The 20,135-nt window shown below is 36.5% G+C and overlaps 1 protein-coding gene across 12 annotated transcripts in view; it reads left to right on the plus strand.

The window, feature by feature from the left end:
• Positions 1 to 4,815: 4,815 nt before the first annotated feature.
• The window catches only part of Cacna2d1 (calcium voltage-gated channel auxiliary subunit alpha2delta 1), a 460,852-nt gene continuing 445,532 nt past the window's right edge, over positions 4,816 to 20,135 (plus strand). For 7 of the 12 annotated variants that reach the window (XM_047560217.1, XM_047560221.1, XM_047560219.1 and 4 more), the window contains exon 1: positions 4,817 to 5,400. Coding sequence is in view for 6 of the 12 variants with exons in the window: in XM_047560219.1 (XP_047416175.1) it covers positions 5,306 to 5,400 (95 nt within the window). In the remaining 6 variants the exon portion in view is untranslated. Of the gene's footprint in view, positions 5,401 to 20,135 lie in introns of all 12 variants that reach the window. The other 5 variants (XM_047560214.1, XM_047560216.1, XM_047560218.1 and 2 more) reach the window with 2 other exon arrangements.

Consider the following 20,135-nt stretch of genomic DNA (forward strand, 5'->3'; position numbering starts at 1 on the left):
TAACTAGGTGTAGGGTAACAGTTCATCTTTGATAAGTACTTTGTTATTTTTGAATGATAAAAATTGAACATATTTTGAGAAATAAAAACGAAAGTTTAAAGGAGAAGAAAAAGGAAACCCAAAAGTATTCAAATAATCTTTTGAAAAGCACTATATTTTGAATATAAGGAATTTCCAGATAATCATTTATCTAACAGAGAAAGGTGATTAAATGTACACAGAGCTCTGCCACCCAGAAACGTTCTTGTTCTCTATAGGAAAGACTGCTAATTATATGCAGTAGCATTCAAGTGATAAATACTCTCAACTTGAAAGTCTTACTGTTTTTCCTTCGACCATCTTCACTGAGTTTGGCAAATGTATTAAATCAATTCTTCTAGCTAGCTATGGACATTGAGAGAATCAGAAAGAATGGGCCAACCTAGTGATAAATGTAAAGACATGTGAATAAGACAAAGAAAATCAATAATGTATAAATTCCAATTGTAGACAACACAAGCTATTTTACAACAGAATTATTTAAATCCTGTTCTTAGTTTTAAAGATATGCAATGTTTATATACTATTAATTTGATGATATAATCATGATAGAGCATCAGATAACAGTATCCTTCTATTGCTTAGGCATTACAGTATTTTTTGCCAAATTATCAGTAACCTTAGGAATTATACCCTACCATGTTATACATATTGAATAAAATACTATTGCTGGACACTATGTGCTCTATATTGATTTTTACATGTTTCCAAATATGAAACTTAAAAGTTTACATCTCCCATCTGTTATAAATGACATTACAAGATCTCTATTTTACTCATCTATCAGTGGAATATAGCAGTTTAACTCTTTTCCTGTATGTTCAGATGTTCATGTACTCTTTGTAATAAAGAGACATTTTAAACATATAAATCTAAAATATGTGGCAACAAAACTAACATTTTTGCTCTCTTATTTTCTCTCCCATGCTGATTACTGCAGAGGGAGAAACTCTTAGCAACATTATTTTATGGTGCTTCTACAGACAACCTTGTAACAGATTGAGTGCATGTGATGTACTTACCGAGTTAGATCATTCTGAAGGTGAACTTGGTCCAAACATGTCCATATTTTTATAGAAATAACTAGGTTATAATGGTGTATTACTATGTTTAGAGCATGTGAAAAATCTAGCATCACAAGAATAATGTTAATAGATGATCTTTGTCTTCTTCATGGAAGGCTGTATCCATAAAATTCAAGACACTGGAAAGAGTGTCAGCAGTTATTAGTTTTGGTTATTTTAGTTTTTACTATTACCTCTTACCACTGACTAGAAAAAGATCTTTTGTTGCTAGTGAATATCTGCACAAACAACTGAGTTTTCTACTGCCTGATGTCTATGTAGGCCTAAGTAAATGGAGTCTATATGCCTTTGTGCTATAACTTACAGTTAAAACAATTCTAGATTTGTAAAGAAGGATCTTACCATACAAACTAGATTTTAGAGTCAAATAGTTTTTATTTTTTTAATATAAAGTCATGGTTTATGCCCTAATTTCTTTTATTTTTTTCTCTTCTGAGGTGTGTTTGCATTTAATGGGGGAGAGGAAGAGGAAGAGCAAAAATAAAACAATAAAAAATCCAATAAAATATTCTATGGTTAGCAGAGAGTGAAAGTAGATTAAAAAGAAAGGTATTGATTGGTTGAAGAAATGATAGTATTTTGAAATATAACACCTAATTTGTCAAAATATGTAACCAGTATAAGTTTGCCAATATAGTACTCTGATGGTCAAACAGTAAACCTTCAATAAATACTTGTTAAATGTTACTTTGTGTCCATTTAGGAAAGAATTTTTTTCCACAAAAGTTTAATGTCATATCTGTCAATATCTTGGGTGAAGGAAAAATAACTCCTACATAATTGTCTTGTTTGTGGAAAATGTTTGACCAGGTTTCCTAATTTAGAATAGTTTTTTTCTCCATTTTTTAAACATGAAGGCCTCTATATGCTCTTTTCTTTAAAAATACCAAAAATGAACTCTGACTTAAAAATCACTGTATATCCTCTTAACCATTCTCCTGGGAACTGATACTTCTGAGTTGATTTCTTTCTTATTCCCATCTTCTAAGTGTATTCCCTAAGGAGGTAAGACAGTTGAAGCTTTCTGTCCATTTGTCTTTAAATTTGGCTTTTATTAATATAACAATTGAGAATTAGCCAAAAATTACACATCATAAATTTGTTCTAAGCCAAACACAACATTTTGCATGAATTAAATCTTTTTGACATCATCTAAATTGATTAAATATAAAAATCTCCTGTAATACTTTACTCATTTATATTCTAATTAAAATATTTATCTTAAATGGATAGTAGGTATTGATTTGTGACTTCTTGCTCATTTAGAGCTCATAATGCAACAGGATTTTTTTATCATTAATCCTTATGATTGGTAAACATTTTATTTTGAAAGACATATCTTGGTGATTTAGCAAAAATTTATTAAAATTAATGGAATATGATTTTCATGGAATTTCCCAAAATAACTGAACTAAGCTAAAAAAAAAAAAAAAAAAGGCAGTGAAGAAGGCTAAATTAATCCAACAGAAACATAAAGCTATGTTGTAGGAATGGTCTTGTTTTAGTTATCATACCTAAAAAATAAAAACCACATTTTGAATATTCCCATTAGAAAGATTTAGGTTCATAAAAAGCAATTAATAGCAAACCTCACTACAGAATATTAAACAATGATTTAGGCTTACAGTTGATAACCATCCCTTTCAATAAGAATTGTAGAAGCAATATCTTTCTTCCACCGCTTCAGATATTGGAGAACACAGTGCTTCATCAGAGTGATCCAAAGAAATTGAGATTTGACTCAAAGGCCAACAAAGTTAATAATAAAGCCTGACTTACCTTCCAAAGAAGTTTATTACATTCTTTTATTCTTTAAGCCTTTTCTCCTAAAGATATGAAATTGGAAATGGTGTACCATAGGAGGAAGTCTGGAGTCATTAATGAAATAGTCGACCGAATATTTTATAATGATATTTTTATGTACTGAGCCAATTATAATACCAACATATCAAGTAGACAATAATAGGCATCTAATTTTCTTCTTTTTAATTCTCATGCTGGGGAAGAAAATCTGCCTTTGAATAATTAAAAATTGAAAAAATGATGGATTTGGACTATTTGGTTGTCTAATTTTGGAGTGGAAAGCGATCTTCAGTCATATAAAATGTCCTTCCCCAGCTCTAGGATTCAATCCCATTACATCCCACTTCATCCCTCATTGGTGCAGCTCCTGCTGCCGCACTCTGTCTGCCTAGCACAAAACAAACTAAGTTAAGTCGCGCCGGGGTGCCTTTTGTGAGACCACTCAGAGTAGGAAGAAAGAAACAAAGAGCAAGATAGAGATGCAGAGGACATAAAGAAAACAAATAAGGCAGAAAAAAGAAGGGCTACGGGGGGGGGGGGGGGGGGGGGAAGGGGAAGAATCACAAATGTTTTTAAAATTTGGCCAGTAATCATCATCATCATCATCATCATCAATCACCATCACCATCACCATCCTTCGTTTTGACAGGTCACTCTGGGAGAACTGAAACATTATTTCCGAATTAATAAGGGACTTGCTCCTTTTATAAGCTCTTACTAGAACAAGGGGGGTGGCTAATTAAAAATTAGCTAATTAAAGTTTCCCCGATAATTACTAATTTTTCAAATTTTCAGAGTGGTCATTTTCCTTCTTATCAGGAGTTGTATAAACTGTGCTTCATGTCAAAAGTGTTCCCATATACTGTTGGAAGATCCTCAAGGTTTTCTACCCTTTGCCGACCAGGTCCCTCCTGGAAGGAGGCCTGTACTGGACAGGAGAGGCCTAATGAAGACCCCTCAGTTCTTTCTAGAAGGCCTGCGCAGCCCTGCCAGCCGCTTCTCCGGAGGGTGGAGGTAGAACCAGCCGGCATTTCTACTCCCTAGTACTCTCCCCCTCCCTTAATTCCTCCTCCACATTTCAGGCGCTTTTGCAGAGTGCCACCTGTTCCTGAGGCTTACCCTTTCTCTGCCTTCACTTTGACACGGTAACTATACCTTGCGACAACCTTTTCAGGCAAGGCAGAGGCTGTGGCAGCCCAGTGGGACCCTTTTGGAGGCCGGTTCATTAGGACCTTACAAAGCCCTTCTCACAGCACTGTCCACTATAGATGGAGAATTCGACCCTCTACCGCTCTGTCCTACAGAAAGGCAGGACTGGGGAGATTTTACAGCATCACATCCATTTTTATCTGTCCCTAGCTCAGCCCTCGTCAGGTAAGCCTAGTCCATTCGTACAATTCTGGCACAATTAGTACCAAGTCCCGCCAAAGGCTCTAACCTCTGGCACACAGGCAAATAGTGCCACCTGGTAGAAAGTCAATAGTGGTGCTTTAAAAATGCAACACAAACCCCTCCTACATTTGTTGTCAAATCACTTCACGATTCCTAGGCAGGCAGTGGATTCTGCGCCTGGGAGAAGGGTTGGGGGAACGCTGCTCGCGCGTGCAAAAAATAAGCCCGGAAGACACGAGCCAAGTGCTCAGCTGGAGCCTCTGCAGCCTGTGGATGCCCGCCGGGCGGCTGGTTGTCCCCCGGGAGCCCCGCGGGGCTGGGTCCGCTCCCCCTCCGCACGCCGGGCGGCAGGAGCAAACCCACGCCGACTTTGGGAGTTCCTTTCTGCCTTGTATGGAGGGCTGCTCCCGGCCGGTCTCCGCCCGACTGCTCTGACGCCCAGCCCTCCCGCTGCCCACCCCCAGCCACCTCCCTCTGACTAGCCGAGAGAAGCCAGACGGAGCCTCTCTTCCACAAGTCTCCCTGCCTGCCTGCCATTCCCCCATTCCTGCATTCACCCCCACCCCTCCCCAGCGCCGTCACCCCTCCTCCGCCCCCGCCTCCGCCTCCTCCTTTGCCTCGGCAATCAGGGGAATAAATCAGGGAGGAAACCGAGAGGGAGAGCGAGAGCGCGCGAGCGCCGGCAGGCTTGCCGAGGACTGTTTCCAAAGTCGCCCTTGATGGCGGCGGAGGGGAGGGAGGCGAGGCAGCCGCGGCGCGGAGCAGCCGAGACGCGCTAGTGGGTCCTCCCGCCACCGCCCCTTCCCCGGCACCCGGCTTCGTCCTAGCGGTTCCCCGAGCCACTCCACGCCGCGGGCCCCAGGCGCGCCAGCCCTCCAGACGTCGGCGGTCTGGGAGAGCGTGCTCCCTTTCCGCCGCCCGCGGTTTCCAGCACCGCTCCTTCCCCCAGCTGGGGAGGGAGGGGGGATTGATCTTCGATCGCGAAGATGGCTGCTGGCTGCCTGCTGGCCTTGACTCTGACACTTTTCCAATCTTTGCTGATCGGCCCCTCGTCCGAGGAACCGTTCCCTTCAGCCGTCACGTAAGTCGGCGGGCCGGGCAGGGCGGGGAGCGCGGGCCGGGGGATGCCGCGGGAGCTGGAGGCGGGGGTCGGTTCCCGAGTCGCGGAGCTTTTCTGCCCGTGGGGGTGGGGAGCGAGCGGCAGGCGAACGGGCTCGGATCTGGAGAGGCCGAGCGAGCCGGCGGTGTGCGCGGCTTGCGGCTGGAATGCGCTCCGAACCGGCGTCTCCGGAGCCTGAGCGCTGCCGAGCGCCGGGGGCCGAGCTGTCCCGGGAAACGTCGGTCGCCGACTCCTGGTGCCTCAGCCCATCTCTGAAAAGGATTCTAGAAACTCAAGAGTTGAACTGGACTGGGGGAAAAGTTTCCAGTCATGTATCCGCTGTCATCAAACCCACTTAAATAAAAAGTTGTGTTTTGGTTAAGTATTTTACAAATAGTTAATTTCGGCTTGCCAGGGTAGCGTGGACTTCTCCCTCACTTGGCCTCAGGGATGATCTCCAATTGCTCTAGTGTCCAAACTCATTTAGATCCCAAATTCTTGGGCGCACTTCCACAGCCTTTAGGACCCGAGGTGTGCTTGCTCCCCGCAGCACAGCGTGATGTCCACCCCGGGGCTTACAGGTCCTGGGCTATGCAATCCAACCTCCCTAACCTTTCATTGGAAACAACTAAGTGCTGACAGACACGCGGTTTCCTGTTCTTAGAATGAAAAGAACCCCTATTCTTTTAGGGAGGGACTGTTTCCACAGTCTCCTGCAATTTTTTCCCTATTTTTAACATTTCTAAAATAACTTTTAAATAAAAAAAAAAAAAACTCGTTGCTATTCTGGAAATAGAGTGTTGAAAGGTAACTATAGTCACACGGCAGGAAGGGAATGAAATACAACAATTCTCTCTTAGGCTGCAATAAAGAATCAAATTCAGTGGCACATACAAATATATACATATTTTTAAATGCTCTGAATAGCCTATCAGGCATTCTGGGAAAGCATTTATTTTAGTTCTTGAAGCTACTTTAAAGCTTCTAAGAGTAGGTAATCTTAAGTGGATGAGTCACTTTAATGCATTTTACATAACAAAAACAAAGCCCAAGGTAGCCTTCCCGGTATTTATGCTGCTGGGAATTATTTGCTGTCCTTTGTTGGCGGAGTGCTGAATACTGGAGTTTTGGTGGATACCAACAGTGCATCTTTATGGACTGAAACCCTAAAGCTATTATTTAAAATTCAGCTGTATTTATTACCTTAGATGTCAGGGCAAGAGTCTAGAGGATGGATATTCTAACCTGGAGAAGGAGAGTGTCTAATATTTTTTGTCATTGATTTATAGTATCGTTCCTCTTTAGATAATCTTCCATAAAAATGATTGCATATCTTTTTTTGTTATGAAGTGAGAGGATAAATGTCATCGGCAGATCTTTGTTTAATTGGCAGAATGTTCCAACTAGATATTTTTAAAACATAAAAAGTGTAAGAATTCCCTTAAGATGTTTCAAAGTCCTTCACTCTTATTAAAAAATCATACTTTCATTTAAATTTTTTTAGTCTTTGTGTAGCTTGGCCTGTTAAGTGAAAACTTAAGTGACTTGTTTGCATTTTGTGTCAAATGAGTAGTACCTTTTTCAAAGAGTCACATTCTAAATGAGTTCAGATCATATGTTTTTAAAGTATTATCTGAAACTGACAATCCGTATTTCTATTACTTGGGAGGACTGCATCATCACATTGGGGAAGATTATGGCTTTTCTAAATAAACCTTTTGTTCCTGAACATACTATGGTAAATATTAATGTAAAGATTCTAATTGTAAAAATAATATTTGCAGTAAATGCTTTCCTAAAATTAAAATAACACAATTTTCATGGTCAGAAACTTATTAGGGACAAGAAAGAGAATAAATAGTGGACAAAAATGGGAATTAGGGCACCACAATTTCTTTCCTTTGAAAAGATTTGAATATTATTTGACACTGAAAATACAGATATATTCTGATTATATGAAGCCTTATTTCCTGAACTGAGAACAGATTTTGTAGCTCTAAGCCACTCTCATGTAAGTAATATTAATATTTTTGGAAGGCTTCTGCATCTGCAGTTATTTACTTGAAAAGTTAGTAACACCATCTTCTGAGGAAAGGAGAAGTGACATTTGTACTTCATGTTTGCTTTTAGAATAAACTTTGAAATTAAAAAAAAATGTGGCATTAATTTCATCAAGATGTAGTACCAGTTGCTTTTCATGCATAAAAAGATATCATATGCAGTGTTTATCGAGATAAATCTCCAGTCTTTTGGGAAAAAAAAATCAGGTTTATAAAAACTGAATACAATGACTAGCAATTACTAAAGGCAAATTATTGTGCTTCTGTGTGTAAATTTCTCTGGAAATGATTGGTAAATTCTTGACAATTTTATTTTTCAGAGAAAAAGAAATATGAGAAGGTCTTATCATCAAAAGAGGAAGAACAAGCTATTAATACACTATAAAATTAATTAGGCACTAATTGGAGTTTGACCTGAATTACAATTAGTAATTCAAAGTTTTTTTAGTATTTACCATAGTATGAAGAACTTAAGTTTTACTGTAATTAAACATAAGTTATGTGTCATTCTAAATATCTGATTTTTTTGCTCTTTGGTTTAACCAATATTCTGATATAACATACTGTCCTGTATTAAAATAGTTGTTAAACTATTCTAAGAATTAACACTAAAATAACTTGAGTTTTTTTTATTTTATTTTTTCCAGAAAAAGGAATTTCTATACAATTCTTTCTTTGTGCTAGATGTTTGTTTTGGAAATATTTGTCCCAATAAGGTGTGAAACAATTTTGCAATTTGGTAGAAACCACCTAACGCATATTGGTCTGTGTTTAAATGGATAAAACATTGTTTTCATATTATAGAATGCAGATGTTATATTAGTGTTTTAAAATGTAGTTTTTAAAAACAGTAGTTCTCTTTTTCTATAATTTCTTGGCATATATATTAAGACATATCTGTTTTAAAATTCAGGATTACATGTATGATAGCCAGTATTGTAATGTTAATTTAAATCTGTCCTTAATTTTAGAATCTATTTGTAAGTCCAGTTTTTTTTTAAGTCTCATAGTTATATTGTTCATATTAAACTTTTATCTCAGTCATATCCAGATGCCAGTCAACAATAATTGGTTGAAAATCCATTACTACATGGGGTTTTAACATAAACTGTGTAATGGTGTCAATGTATAATTAATTATTAGAGATAGCTACAGGAACTAACCATAAAATCTCACAAAAGGGCAGTACTTTTGAGGATTAAATACTTACGAAAAAATTGTTAAAAGATAAATTTGTATTTAAAAGACAATAGAAAACAAATTTCTATATATCATGGTACTGGAATGAATTTATCTCATGCATTAAGAATGACATGTAGTTATTCTATACACAAGGAAATGTGCTTTATGATTAAATGTGATAAGATATTAAATATAAGATAAAGCCTAAAAACAATGAACATTAGTAAATCCTTTGTTCAGATATTTAATTTGTTTTCATTTAGCTTAACCAACTAACTACATTTATTATTCCACAGGTGTATGTTTTAAATATGCAATATTAGACATGTTTTTCCATATAAGTAGTGACATAATGTTAAATTTGTTGTTATTATGTGTAGATATATTTGTAACTATTTTCATTGGCATTTCAATGGGCATAGGTAGACTGAAATTGATATAATTTAAAGAAAAGTATTTTGGAAAGATAAGAATAAGCTTATATGGCATAAATAAAATCCACCTTTATTATTGTTTTCATGGTTTCATTAATTTTAGCCTAATAAATACACATAAAGCCAGAATATAAAGCAAGTGGTTCATTTTGAAAATAGATGAAAACTTATCACTCTTTTTCTTCAAAGAAACCTGGCTGCCTAGATAGCTTTCTAGTATTTTTCCAACATCAATAGCAGTAACAAAGAACTACTCTTTCTTTTACACTTACACACTTTATTTTTTTCAAGAACATTAAAAAATGCCAATTATATATTATATTCAAATTTGATATTTTCTTTTAGGAGTGCATATTCATAAGAAATGACAATGCATTTAGGAATTTTAAAAATAATTTAAAATATTGTGCTAACAACAAACTATTATTTAATTTGTATATCTGGAGTATCATTATATAAAATACCTACATGAGTTTTGCTTCTTTTCCCTATTTTTCAGTTCAGAGGCAAATTTCCAAGACAGTAACCTTTCTTAAGTCACATCTCATTTCCTAGTATGTATTTTCAAACCTTAACTTTTAGATGGGTGAAGTGAAATATATTTTTGGCAAATTAGACAATTTATTGATATCCTTTGGTGTCTTATTATATTTGGACATAAATAGTTCTAACATAAACATACATAGAATTTTGAAAAAAAATCAGAATTTGTTTCAGTATTTCTAAAGAGTAAAATGTTACTGTTTTTCAAGTGATAGTCTTCCATTATTCACTTTAAAAGAGCTGTCCAAGTAGCATTTCAACAAGCAGGTAAGCTGCTTGCTGTGGAAAACTGATTTTGTTCCATTATATCCACCCCACATTTGCTTAAAGCTTACAGTGTGCATCAGACACTGTGTCACTAAGTGTGTGGATCAGTCCTGCTTTTCATGGACTGTCTACAAGCAATACCACAATTCTTTTCAGACCTTTCTTACCATTCTTTCCAGTCAACTTGGAACTTTGCTGTGATGGCAGTGTCGCTTGCATATGATTCATGTTTTCTTTTGTGTGCACTGAAACATGAAAACAGTACTGTCATATTGTTTATAGAGTTGAAAGAAAAAGGGAGTTGACTTCAATGTCAATTGAGTTGCACTTTGTGAATAGAAGGATGATAAACATGCTATATTTCTCACCTTTTCCTTGAGTGTCCAAAAAGATTAACATTGTATAAGTAGATAATTTGTGTCATTTACATAATTGTAGTATACTAATTAATAGGTAATATTATGCATGTGCACACACATAGTTTTTTTAAACCCCCATTGGTTTGCTAGGGTAAAAACCTCTATAAGGTAAGTTTATTAATGAATTTCATGCTATAAGATTTCTACCAATCTATAACTGTCTTTGGGTTTAAATCACAAAGTTTTTTATAACACCAGCATTTAAGAGTAATTTGTTAAGAGAATGAAATGAGAAATTGTATACTAAAGCAACTTGAAACACATCCTATGGAGTAGAGTTAATGTAATTGATGAGTAACAAAAGGAATGCTTTCTAAAGATAGTGGTACCATCTTTTAAACAAAATAAGTATTGAAAAGAAACTCTTGCATTTAGAATCTTAAGCACCTATTAAAATGTTCTTTGCATAGTAAGCAGTTTTATTTTTGCATTTAGATATGGTATACTTTGAACTTTGTAAGAATTAAACATATACAGCAGTGGGATGTTTTAGGAATGAAGGCAAATGTGCATGTTTTGAAACTTGTATTTTTGAAACATTAACTTCAACGTATCCCTTCCAGGTAGGCTTTATATCTTTCATAGTAATTCAGTTCCCAGGAATTTAGTATTAGCAAATTTTTTAAAGTGAGTCAAGAAAATGACCATTGCTCTTTTAAAAATTGCCACTCACTTGTGCACATTCTAATGAGGTTATAAGCAAGGAAAAGATTGATATTATGGTGCCCATCTACCAGCACATTTTTATTTTTAATTTCAATAATTCAGAAACAGGCTGTTATATATAAAGCAATATTTGAAGTTCTCTTTGAATATGAATGTGGGATATTTCTGGCTAAATGTTATTTTAACATTTGCTTCTGCTGATTTTTTTAAAACCATATGCTCTGTGGATTAAAAAAATTAGGATGCATTTAAAATCCTATATCACAAGTGGAAGAACAACTTAAACTAGAAATGATGGCAGTAGAAAATAATGGTGTTGGCCATTTTAAATGTTTTAGTTCGGGGAATAATTTTACTATTTTAAGTGGTTTTTTTTTCCTGAGTCATTTAAAGTTTACTATAGTGGTCTTCTGGCAAATAATGAAAATTTCTTCTGTTATTCTTTTATTCAAATAATTCATTCTTCATTTCTATTTCATATTCATATTTGCATATAATTACTACTAATCATAATTTATTATTTGCATAGAACCTCAAATTAAATGGTGAATTTTTGGTCTGCTGTCTCCCGAGTTATCCCTGATCAGACCTTAATTTTGGGTCCTTTCAATTGAATCTACAGTCACTGAGCGGATTTCCTCTGAACTATCAGATGTTTCCTTCCAAGGGGAATTGTTGATAACAGATAAATCTGTAGCACTGAATTGACACTTCCGTCAAAATTGTCCAACAGTCTAGACAATTGTTTCTTTTGACATTTGCCCACATACTCTGGGAATCATTAGGGAAAAGACAGGAATGAACTAATAAAATTGTTCTGTTCTAAGATGTGTACTGTCAGGCCATATAAAGGGATGGTTAAACAATAAAGCCATAGTTTGAGAGTTAAAAGAGGAATAGCTCAATAACATAAATGGGGTCAAGCTCACTGAGAAAATTACTTGTTTTTAGAAAGTGATCAACAGGACTTGTGGTGAAAATGCTATGAGAATTGGGACAGAGAAGGGAGCATGCATATTTATCTGGTGCAAAAATACATTAACAGTGCTAAAGGTAGCAGTTGATTACCTTTCCTATTTTCTTTTCTTTTTCCCCCATTTCCTATGTGAGCTTGGTTATACTTGAAATGCTGTTCACTAAGTATAATATTCATTTTTAGGAACCTAAATATTCAGATATGGAAATTCACATTAGGGAATAAAGATAATAAAATTGTCTGGATCTCAAAAAATAAAAGTACTTAAAAAATTCTTTTAAATTAAAACCCTGGGGAAATATTCATTGAAAAGGAAATAGTAATATGACATTTTAATAAAAACTTCTTTGCTAATTATCAAGAATGAAATTCTGTTAGTAATTATTTTTTCTACTCGTTTACAAGTAATGAAATAACTTGTAGATAGGCAGTCTTCTAGGTAGTGCCCTTACCAATATTTAGGTCTCTATGTAAATAATACATCTAATCTTTAGAAATGGCTTTAGTTCACACTGTCTCTTTTAATGTCCCATGCTTCAAATATTTTTAACATCAAATATAATTTAATCCAACAATTAATGCAATTAATATTATTCAGTGCAAATTGCATGCTGCACTGGACTATGTACTGAGAATACAAATTGATGAAGTGAGTCTCCATGGAAGATATTCACCACTCCCAGCTGAGTGTGAAACAGTCAAAAGTTAGACCAAGCAATGGGCATATTGTGTGTTCAAAAAAGCATAGTCTGTCCTTTGTTAGGCATGTATCCCATGTGTGGGAAGAGATGCTGATTGGACTATTGGCTTGAGTCTATGTTATACACTTCTTGCATTAAGACCAAAGAAGGAGTGAGTAGTGCTCACAGCACAAAAACATTTGCAGTAGCTCTGCTCTGTGTACCAAAACAAAGATTGGTCTTCATCCTCTGTTGCTGTTGGCATTTAAAAAAAAAAAAAAAAAAAAAAAAAAAAAAGTAGATTTTGAATCATAGTATGTAGAAGGTGGATTTAAAGAGGGCCAGTATTTGTGACAAAGGTATAGAAGCCTATTACAGCAGTCACTGAAAGAGAGATGCTCACATTCTGTAAAAGAATAGTGGCACTTAAAACATGGTACAGCTTCGAAATACAGTGTAGAAGTAAAATTTCAGGCCTTGGTGATTATGGGATTTGCAGAGTCAGAGAAGCATTGAAGACGATGCCAATCTTTGACAGGTCATGTTTCATTAAACCTTAGAGACTAGAAAGTGCAGGAGGAATAGCAGTTTGGTGTTGGGGATGTAGTAATAGGTGCATTGTTGAACATTTTGAGTTTCAGCATCTTCTAGGTATCTGTCTGGCCCTCAGAAATATGTATCTGAAGGGAGTTTGGAGGCAAATTTGGAAAACAGTATCTTTGAAGACAGAGGATGGGTTCATTCATTTGTTTAGCTAATATTTATTTAGTGTCCACTGTGATAGGCACTGAGTTTCAGAAGAACCTCGATCTACAGTTGCATTTTGTAGAGAGGTCAAACAAGATGACTTCATTATGGATGTTTCAGGACAGTGACATTAAGGAGCAATGTCAGTAGTGTTGGGAACAGAAGCATGGTTTCACTGGCTTGAGGAGTTGATAAAAGTTGAAAATAAGGAGACAGCAAATGCAGATTGCTCTTTCAAGAATTTGGCAATTTGAGGAAAGTGAGAGTAAATTCAGAGGAAGGCAGGCTAAGTAAGGCATTTGGGATTCTTTAGTTTTAAGCATAAGAGTTATATTAGGCTATTTGCAATTACAAGTAGAAGAAAACCATAGGTCTATCTTAAACCATAAAGGGAAATATTTTTTTAAATGGTAGAGAAGATGGGATGAGCAATCATGAAATTAAGTCCAGGTATTTTCCAACAATTGCAGAATAGGGTAAGACTACCTACAGAATCATCTCTCAAGTTCATCTCTACTATTTTGTGTTACCTGTTCTTTTTCTATGCAAATTATCTTTATCTGCTTCCAAGTGCTCCTCATTTTGAATGATTGAGAGGGATTGTGTTTTCTCCATTGAAATTTTGAACTACCTTAAGCCTAGGATCCTAGACCCAAACAGGTAGTCTGAAGGTGGGTGATGGCCACTGACAACCCAGTCAGTTGTGGCCAGGAGATGGGATTTGGAAAAGTGACACTAGTTGCCTGAGTTTTGGCTATTTCGCTATTCCTGACCCGATCTCACTAGGAGGTATTACATTGCAAAAGGCCAGTGGCTATTTCCATGGATGTTGGAAGAGTCAATTTTCTGGAAAAGGGCCTAGTGGGTGGGGAAAGTTGTTCACAAAGCTAAAAGTTACCAGAGAAAGATTTGAGCATTTGAGAGGAGGTGAACCAAATGGTAGAGAGATGAAAGCAGGAGAGAGGTCATGATTGATGTGTGAATGTTCTGATAGAGGCAGGTGAGAAAGGAATCAAGACTAAAAACATGACTTACAAAGCAACTTTTGAAATATGAAATAGCCTTGAGAATTAAAGCAGATGGTTAGAATATAGGATAGATGTAATTTTAATTTACAAGAGATGTGTTTGTAGGAATGATCTAATTGCACATTCCATTCTCAAGAAGGAATGGCATGATTCAGAATTTAATACATTAGTAATATTTAAAATTCGAGATGCATGGACTAGAATTAATTTTCGTTAACATGGTGGTAACAGGATTCTACTCTGTTCCCTTTAGGACACAACAACGTTTGATTTTCTTTTGTCTTTATTTTTTGTTGACTTCTTTCCTAGGAGAGATTATCATCTTGAAGATCCATGTAGTTCTAATGATGTCATTAAATTTACTGTATGTACTTGGAACAAAATATGTTACAGTAATATTAGTGAAAAGGAAAAAAAAAGAACAGATAGTTCTTGGCTTTGGCTATTTAACGTTAGTATTTATAACTTTTGGGCAGATAGAAGTGGTTCACTGCCTCACTCTTTTGGTGCTTCCTGCCTCCCCTGGCCCCATATCCTATCTTGAAATAGATTCTTGTCAAGAAAACAAAATAATAAACTAAGATAACAAACCACTGACAGAATATTCCTGCAAAGCATTTCTCTGGTCAGCCCTTACTGAGGCATCTCAGGTCTCCTGAAGGCCTGGAAATTACTGGCAGCTGCTTTCACAGCAGTTCCCTGAGTTTCCAAGATGAATGAATGAATGGTGAGGATTGCAAATGCCGGCAAATCCAAGAATCAATCTTGATCTCATTGGTACGGTTCAGTGTGGAAAAACCACCCTTGTGGTTTGTGGCAAGAGATGAAAAGAGTTAGAGTGGGCTATTTATTTCCCTTTTGTGACTTTACTTTTTTTTTTTCCTCTCTCCCATAGTTACTCATAGCTCAAGTAAGAGTTAATTTTGATGTCTCTATCTGCAGAGTGGCTGAACACTCATAATGACTAACAGTCATCCTTCAGTTATTATAATATTACTCTGACATTTGTGAGCTCTTCTTTAGGCCAGACAACCATGAATTAATACCTTCCATGTTTTTAAATGCATTGAAGCTTCAAGCTAGTCTTCTAAGATAAATCTTACTATCATGTCTGTGTTATAGATGAGGAAACTTAAGTTTAGAGTATAAAGAATGTTTTGGAATTTTGTTTGAGCTCAAATTTGTTCTGGAGCAGCTTGGTTCAGGACTCCTGTTTACCTGCTGTGCTTTGTTGCCCTTTGCAGGGCTTTGAGGTATCAGCATTCAATATCTCACCTGGCTGCATATTGTGATAATAAGATGGAGGGAGAGAAGGAATCACTGTAAAGGAGAGCCAAACTTACTCTAAATCTCAATTTCTCCATATTCACAGCAAGGATATTATTATTGCATCCTGTATTCTGCACAGTGTTTTTGGAAGGATCAAAGGAAAGAGTGCATAAAGAACTGTTATCAATGGATAGACTTTATTATTTGAACTTTGTGTAATTTTTTGCTTTTAAGAACTCATGCATTGATGAAAAGTGAATCTATGTGAGCTAGATTATTGTGCTCATCTATCATTTGGGCCATGAGAAAAATTTGAAATGAGTGGGAAAACAATGAACGCATAGCAGGCCTTAAAGTCTCTTCCTAAGATGTGTGTAGCCATTTATCATAAAAAAATGAAGAGGAAGATGCAGTGAAGTGCGTGCAGGCCAGAGTAGGGGCAGTGTTCCATCTCTAGGTTAAAGATAGAACCCAGGTCCTAAAAGGGACCAGGAGGAAGCAGAACCACAAAGGGGTTTGCTGTGTTTCATCTTGACATTTCAGCTGGCGCCTGTTGTATGAGTATCGTGTCACAGGAGATGGAATCATTTTTAAAAGTGTTAACTTTGCCACTGATAACCTCTCATTGTCAAAGATGTGTGTTTTAAGCTTCCAAATAGAATATTTGAAATTTAAGAAAGCAATCTATTCATGATGTTTATAGAAACAATTCCAGACAGCCCTACAAATTGAGGGCAGGATAGTAAAATTAAGACCAATTGTATTTTTAGCAACTAACACAGAAGTCAGCAAAAATCTGTGAAGAGCAGACCCCAAAAAGGCCAATTTTTACTTGACTCATCCAACTGATGATTAGTTACACTTATTTAACCCCACCCTTTCATTCTTCAGTGTAAATGTCTGTTGAGCCTTTTACAAACACTGTTCTCTTACTGGTAGAAATGAAACACTTAAAATTTCTACTACAAATTTCGAATCGATTTGGGAAGAAAGTTGTTTTAGATTAAGCTAGACTTAATACCTTGAGTCAGGAGTACAACTGGATGATAACCTCTGAAGCAGCAGGTTTTCATCTGCCAGGAACCCGCCTTTTTGTGGCAGTCATTTTGACATTTGCCACAGAAAGGAATGTGTGAAATTCTAATGTCTGTCACTTTAAAAATACCAGCCTTTATTTGCCAGGACATAATATTAGAATTGACTTAAATTTGCATCTGCAAAAATGTTATGAGATGAGCAAATGGGCCATGCAAAGGGGTAGGAGGGTGGGCACAGTGAAGGGTGTGCAGATTGCTCTAAATTAAACATATTGAATGCTTGGTTGTGTCTCCAAACACCTGATTTCCCTGTTAAAGTAAATGTAGAAATCACAATTAACTTTCATAAGCAGAATTTTATTGTGCATGTGTTGCTTAGTTCCCAGGGGGTTGATACATGGGTGTAAAGGCCTACCAGTGAGTAATTGTTTAAAATTTATATTAATTCTCAGTGGTAATAAATAAACATAGGGGAATGGTAACTCATCACAAACTAAACCATGCATGATAATTGGATGAGATCATTCATCTCCTTAAATTATCAAATGTGACACAACCTGTCTGTGTGGTGTCTAAAAGCCAGCTGAGTCCCTGAGTGTAAATGACCATGACAGAGGGACCATTTGAGGGCTATAAGTCTTGGATTTGGTCCTACCATTTCTGGGTCTGTTGAATTCTGTGTGTGTTATATACTCATATGACCATCAAGTACTTGAATATGTATATTCCACTAAATTTATTAAGCAAAGCATGGAAAGTGTTGGTTTCTGTTATCTTTTAAAAAATTCTAATGTGGAGCCATTTGACCTGGAGGTTTTTCTGGTAGTTCTAATCCACTCCTGGAGGAATCTGTTGAGATCATTAAGGCTGATTTTTGCTAAGTAATCTCTTCCGCTCTTTGTATTAAGCAGATTAGAGCACCAGGAGTAACTCTTCCCTGGAATGGGCATGGGAAGCGGGGACCAAGTAAAAATATAAAACACCGCAGCTAGTTCCTTGTTCAGTGTCCTGAAGTCCTCTTTTCGATTTCTTATGCTGTGTCTCATGACTTTTGTCTGAGGCTGGGTTGTACATCACTGGAAGAAATGGCAAGCTTCATTAGCTGCCAGTTGGATCCATAACCTCTCTGCTTACCAAATTAGAACAGATTCATATCAAGATGCACAGCTCCCCTGCATCTTCAGTGGATCTAGATGTTGGTTCCAAGCTAAATTATCATCAAAGCAGCTTTCTTATATCTTGTACTGACTACCAAGCACGTACTTGCAATTCCAAAAAGTGGCAACATGTGGTGTGGTTACTGCCTTTCTGAACCATGAGCTAGATGGGTAGTTGAGGGACTGTTTTTTCCAGTTCTCAAAATACTTCTTAACTAACACGCACAATTCCAGAGGCATGGAGATGTTAATTTCTTAAGAAGTAGATTCTTTTGAATGTTAGGATTTAATTCTCTCAGGGAATTTGGCTGGTTGGTTAACAGTGTGGATTCAAAGTTCATCTCTGCAATGTGTTAGCTGGGTAACTTGAATGAGTTTAGCTTCCCATTGATAGAATTTCATAGGGAGAGGATTAAAACTTCAGAGGATTAAAATATGTTAGCTCAGGTCAAGCATCTATACCTAGGATGCACTGAACAAACATAATTTGTTTAAAAACAGGAGAATTTAGTGGAGCCAGGTGACCTGGGTTTCTGTTTGCTACTCACACTAAGTCCAGGTGGGACCTATCTTGGTAACATACTGTGGGGAAGAATCCCTGACTTTAGCTGTAACAGCTAATTGGTCACCTCCCAACTGTTTCCTAAAAGCGTGGTCTTAGTTGTTATATAATTGCCATTCATGTGTCTAGTGACCATAAATTAGATCTTTCTTGGTACTTGAGCATTCCAGTTGCCTGTGGGTATCTTGCTGAAAAGGTTATTCTCCACCCCACCCCCGTCTTTGTTTCCTCTCTCATGATCATTCTGAAAGCCAAAATGGTGCAAGTTGGATGTTTCTTTCCCTTCTGAACATTGTGTGACCACCAAATTGCATTAAATTCTACCACAATACTAAGTTTCTTTCTGTTTCTGATTCAAGGGTATATTAGATAATATATGATGAAGTCATTGACTTTAAGTAATATCTAATGAAGCCATTGACTTTGCATTCTTGTTTGTAGAAAAACAATTTTAGTTGCCTATTGTCACCTGATGATTTTGGTCTGTAAAAGAGACTCTACATATTCTCACGTGACAGTATCTTTCTTGTTAGTGTTGGAAACTCTGAAAACAATAACTTTTAAACTATATAAGCAATAATTGCCGTATTATGTATGACTTTTCATTGCGACTCATTGATTAGCTTTCTACCTAGAGATTAAATAGGAGTTAGAAAAGCTGTTAAATACCCAATATGTAAGTGGAAGGATGTGAATCAGATTTTATATATACACATATATATATGGTTTTATATATATATATGAATATGAATATATATATGAAATACAAAACTGACCACTAATTTTAAGTTGTAAATCAAACAAATCAGACAGAATGTCATGAAACATTTTATTTAAAGATAGAAAAGATGAATCCCATGTTTAAAATTCAGTAATATACGCTTATTTATTTATTTATTGTTTTCACATATTCTACACTGTATAACATATTACCACAAACATGATGGCTAAAAACATTTGTCATCTCAAAATTTCCGGGGCGAGACGTCATGGTGACCCTTTTGTTCAGGGTCTCTCAAAGCTGCAATAAGAATTTGCCTGGCCTACATTCCTTTAGAAGACTCCTTTCTGCTCCTCTTTCAGGCTCCTGTGTTTGTTGAGGCCCTATTAAAATGTCTTCTCACAAAGCAGCAACTTATTTCTTCAAGACTAGCAAGAAAATCTCTTGCATCGGAAAGGCGACCTGGCACTTCTTTTAAGGGCCATTAACTGATTAAGTTAAGCTACCCATTATGCTTTCACTTTTTATTAACTCAAAGTTAAATGATTTGTGATCTTAATTACATTTACAGAATCCCTTTGCCATTGTCACATAATATAACCTGATCATAGCGCTGACATCCTTTCTAATCACGTACTCCAGGGGACTGGCTTGTCCAGCAGGTAAGGATCATGGAGATATCTTAGAATTCTGCTTACCATAGGTTTGTTATTAGGCAGGCATCCTCAACCACCAAAAAGCCCCAGAAAATGTCAATATTCCTTCCTTTCTCACTCACTTAGGGAACACTCTGAAGCATCAGTCAACCAGTCCTCCTTTTGTGTCCAGGTAAACTGTGTTGTCACACTGGTTCTGATCCATCCTGAAGGAAAGTGAATTCCAGCAGTTCATTAGCTACTCATCAAGCATGCTGTCAGCATTAGCTGGATATTCCCCCTTGTATAAAGAAGAATTCTCTATGTTCTGGTT

The sequence above is a fragment of the Sciurus carolinensis genome, chromosome 8 (assembly GCF_902686445.1).
Source record: "Sciurus carolinensis chromosome 8, mSciCar1.2, whole genome shotgun sequence".
Classification (NCBI taxonomy): Eukaryota; Metazoa; Chordata; class Mammalia; order Rodentia; family Sciuridae; genus Sciurus; species Sciurus carolinensis.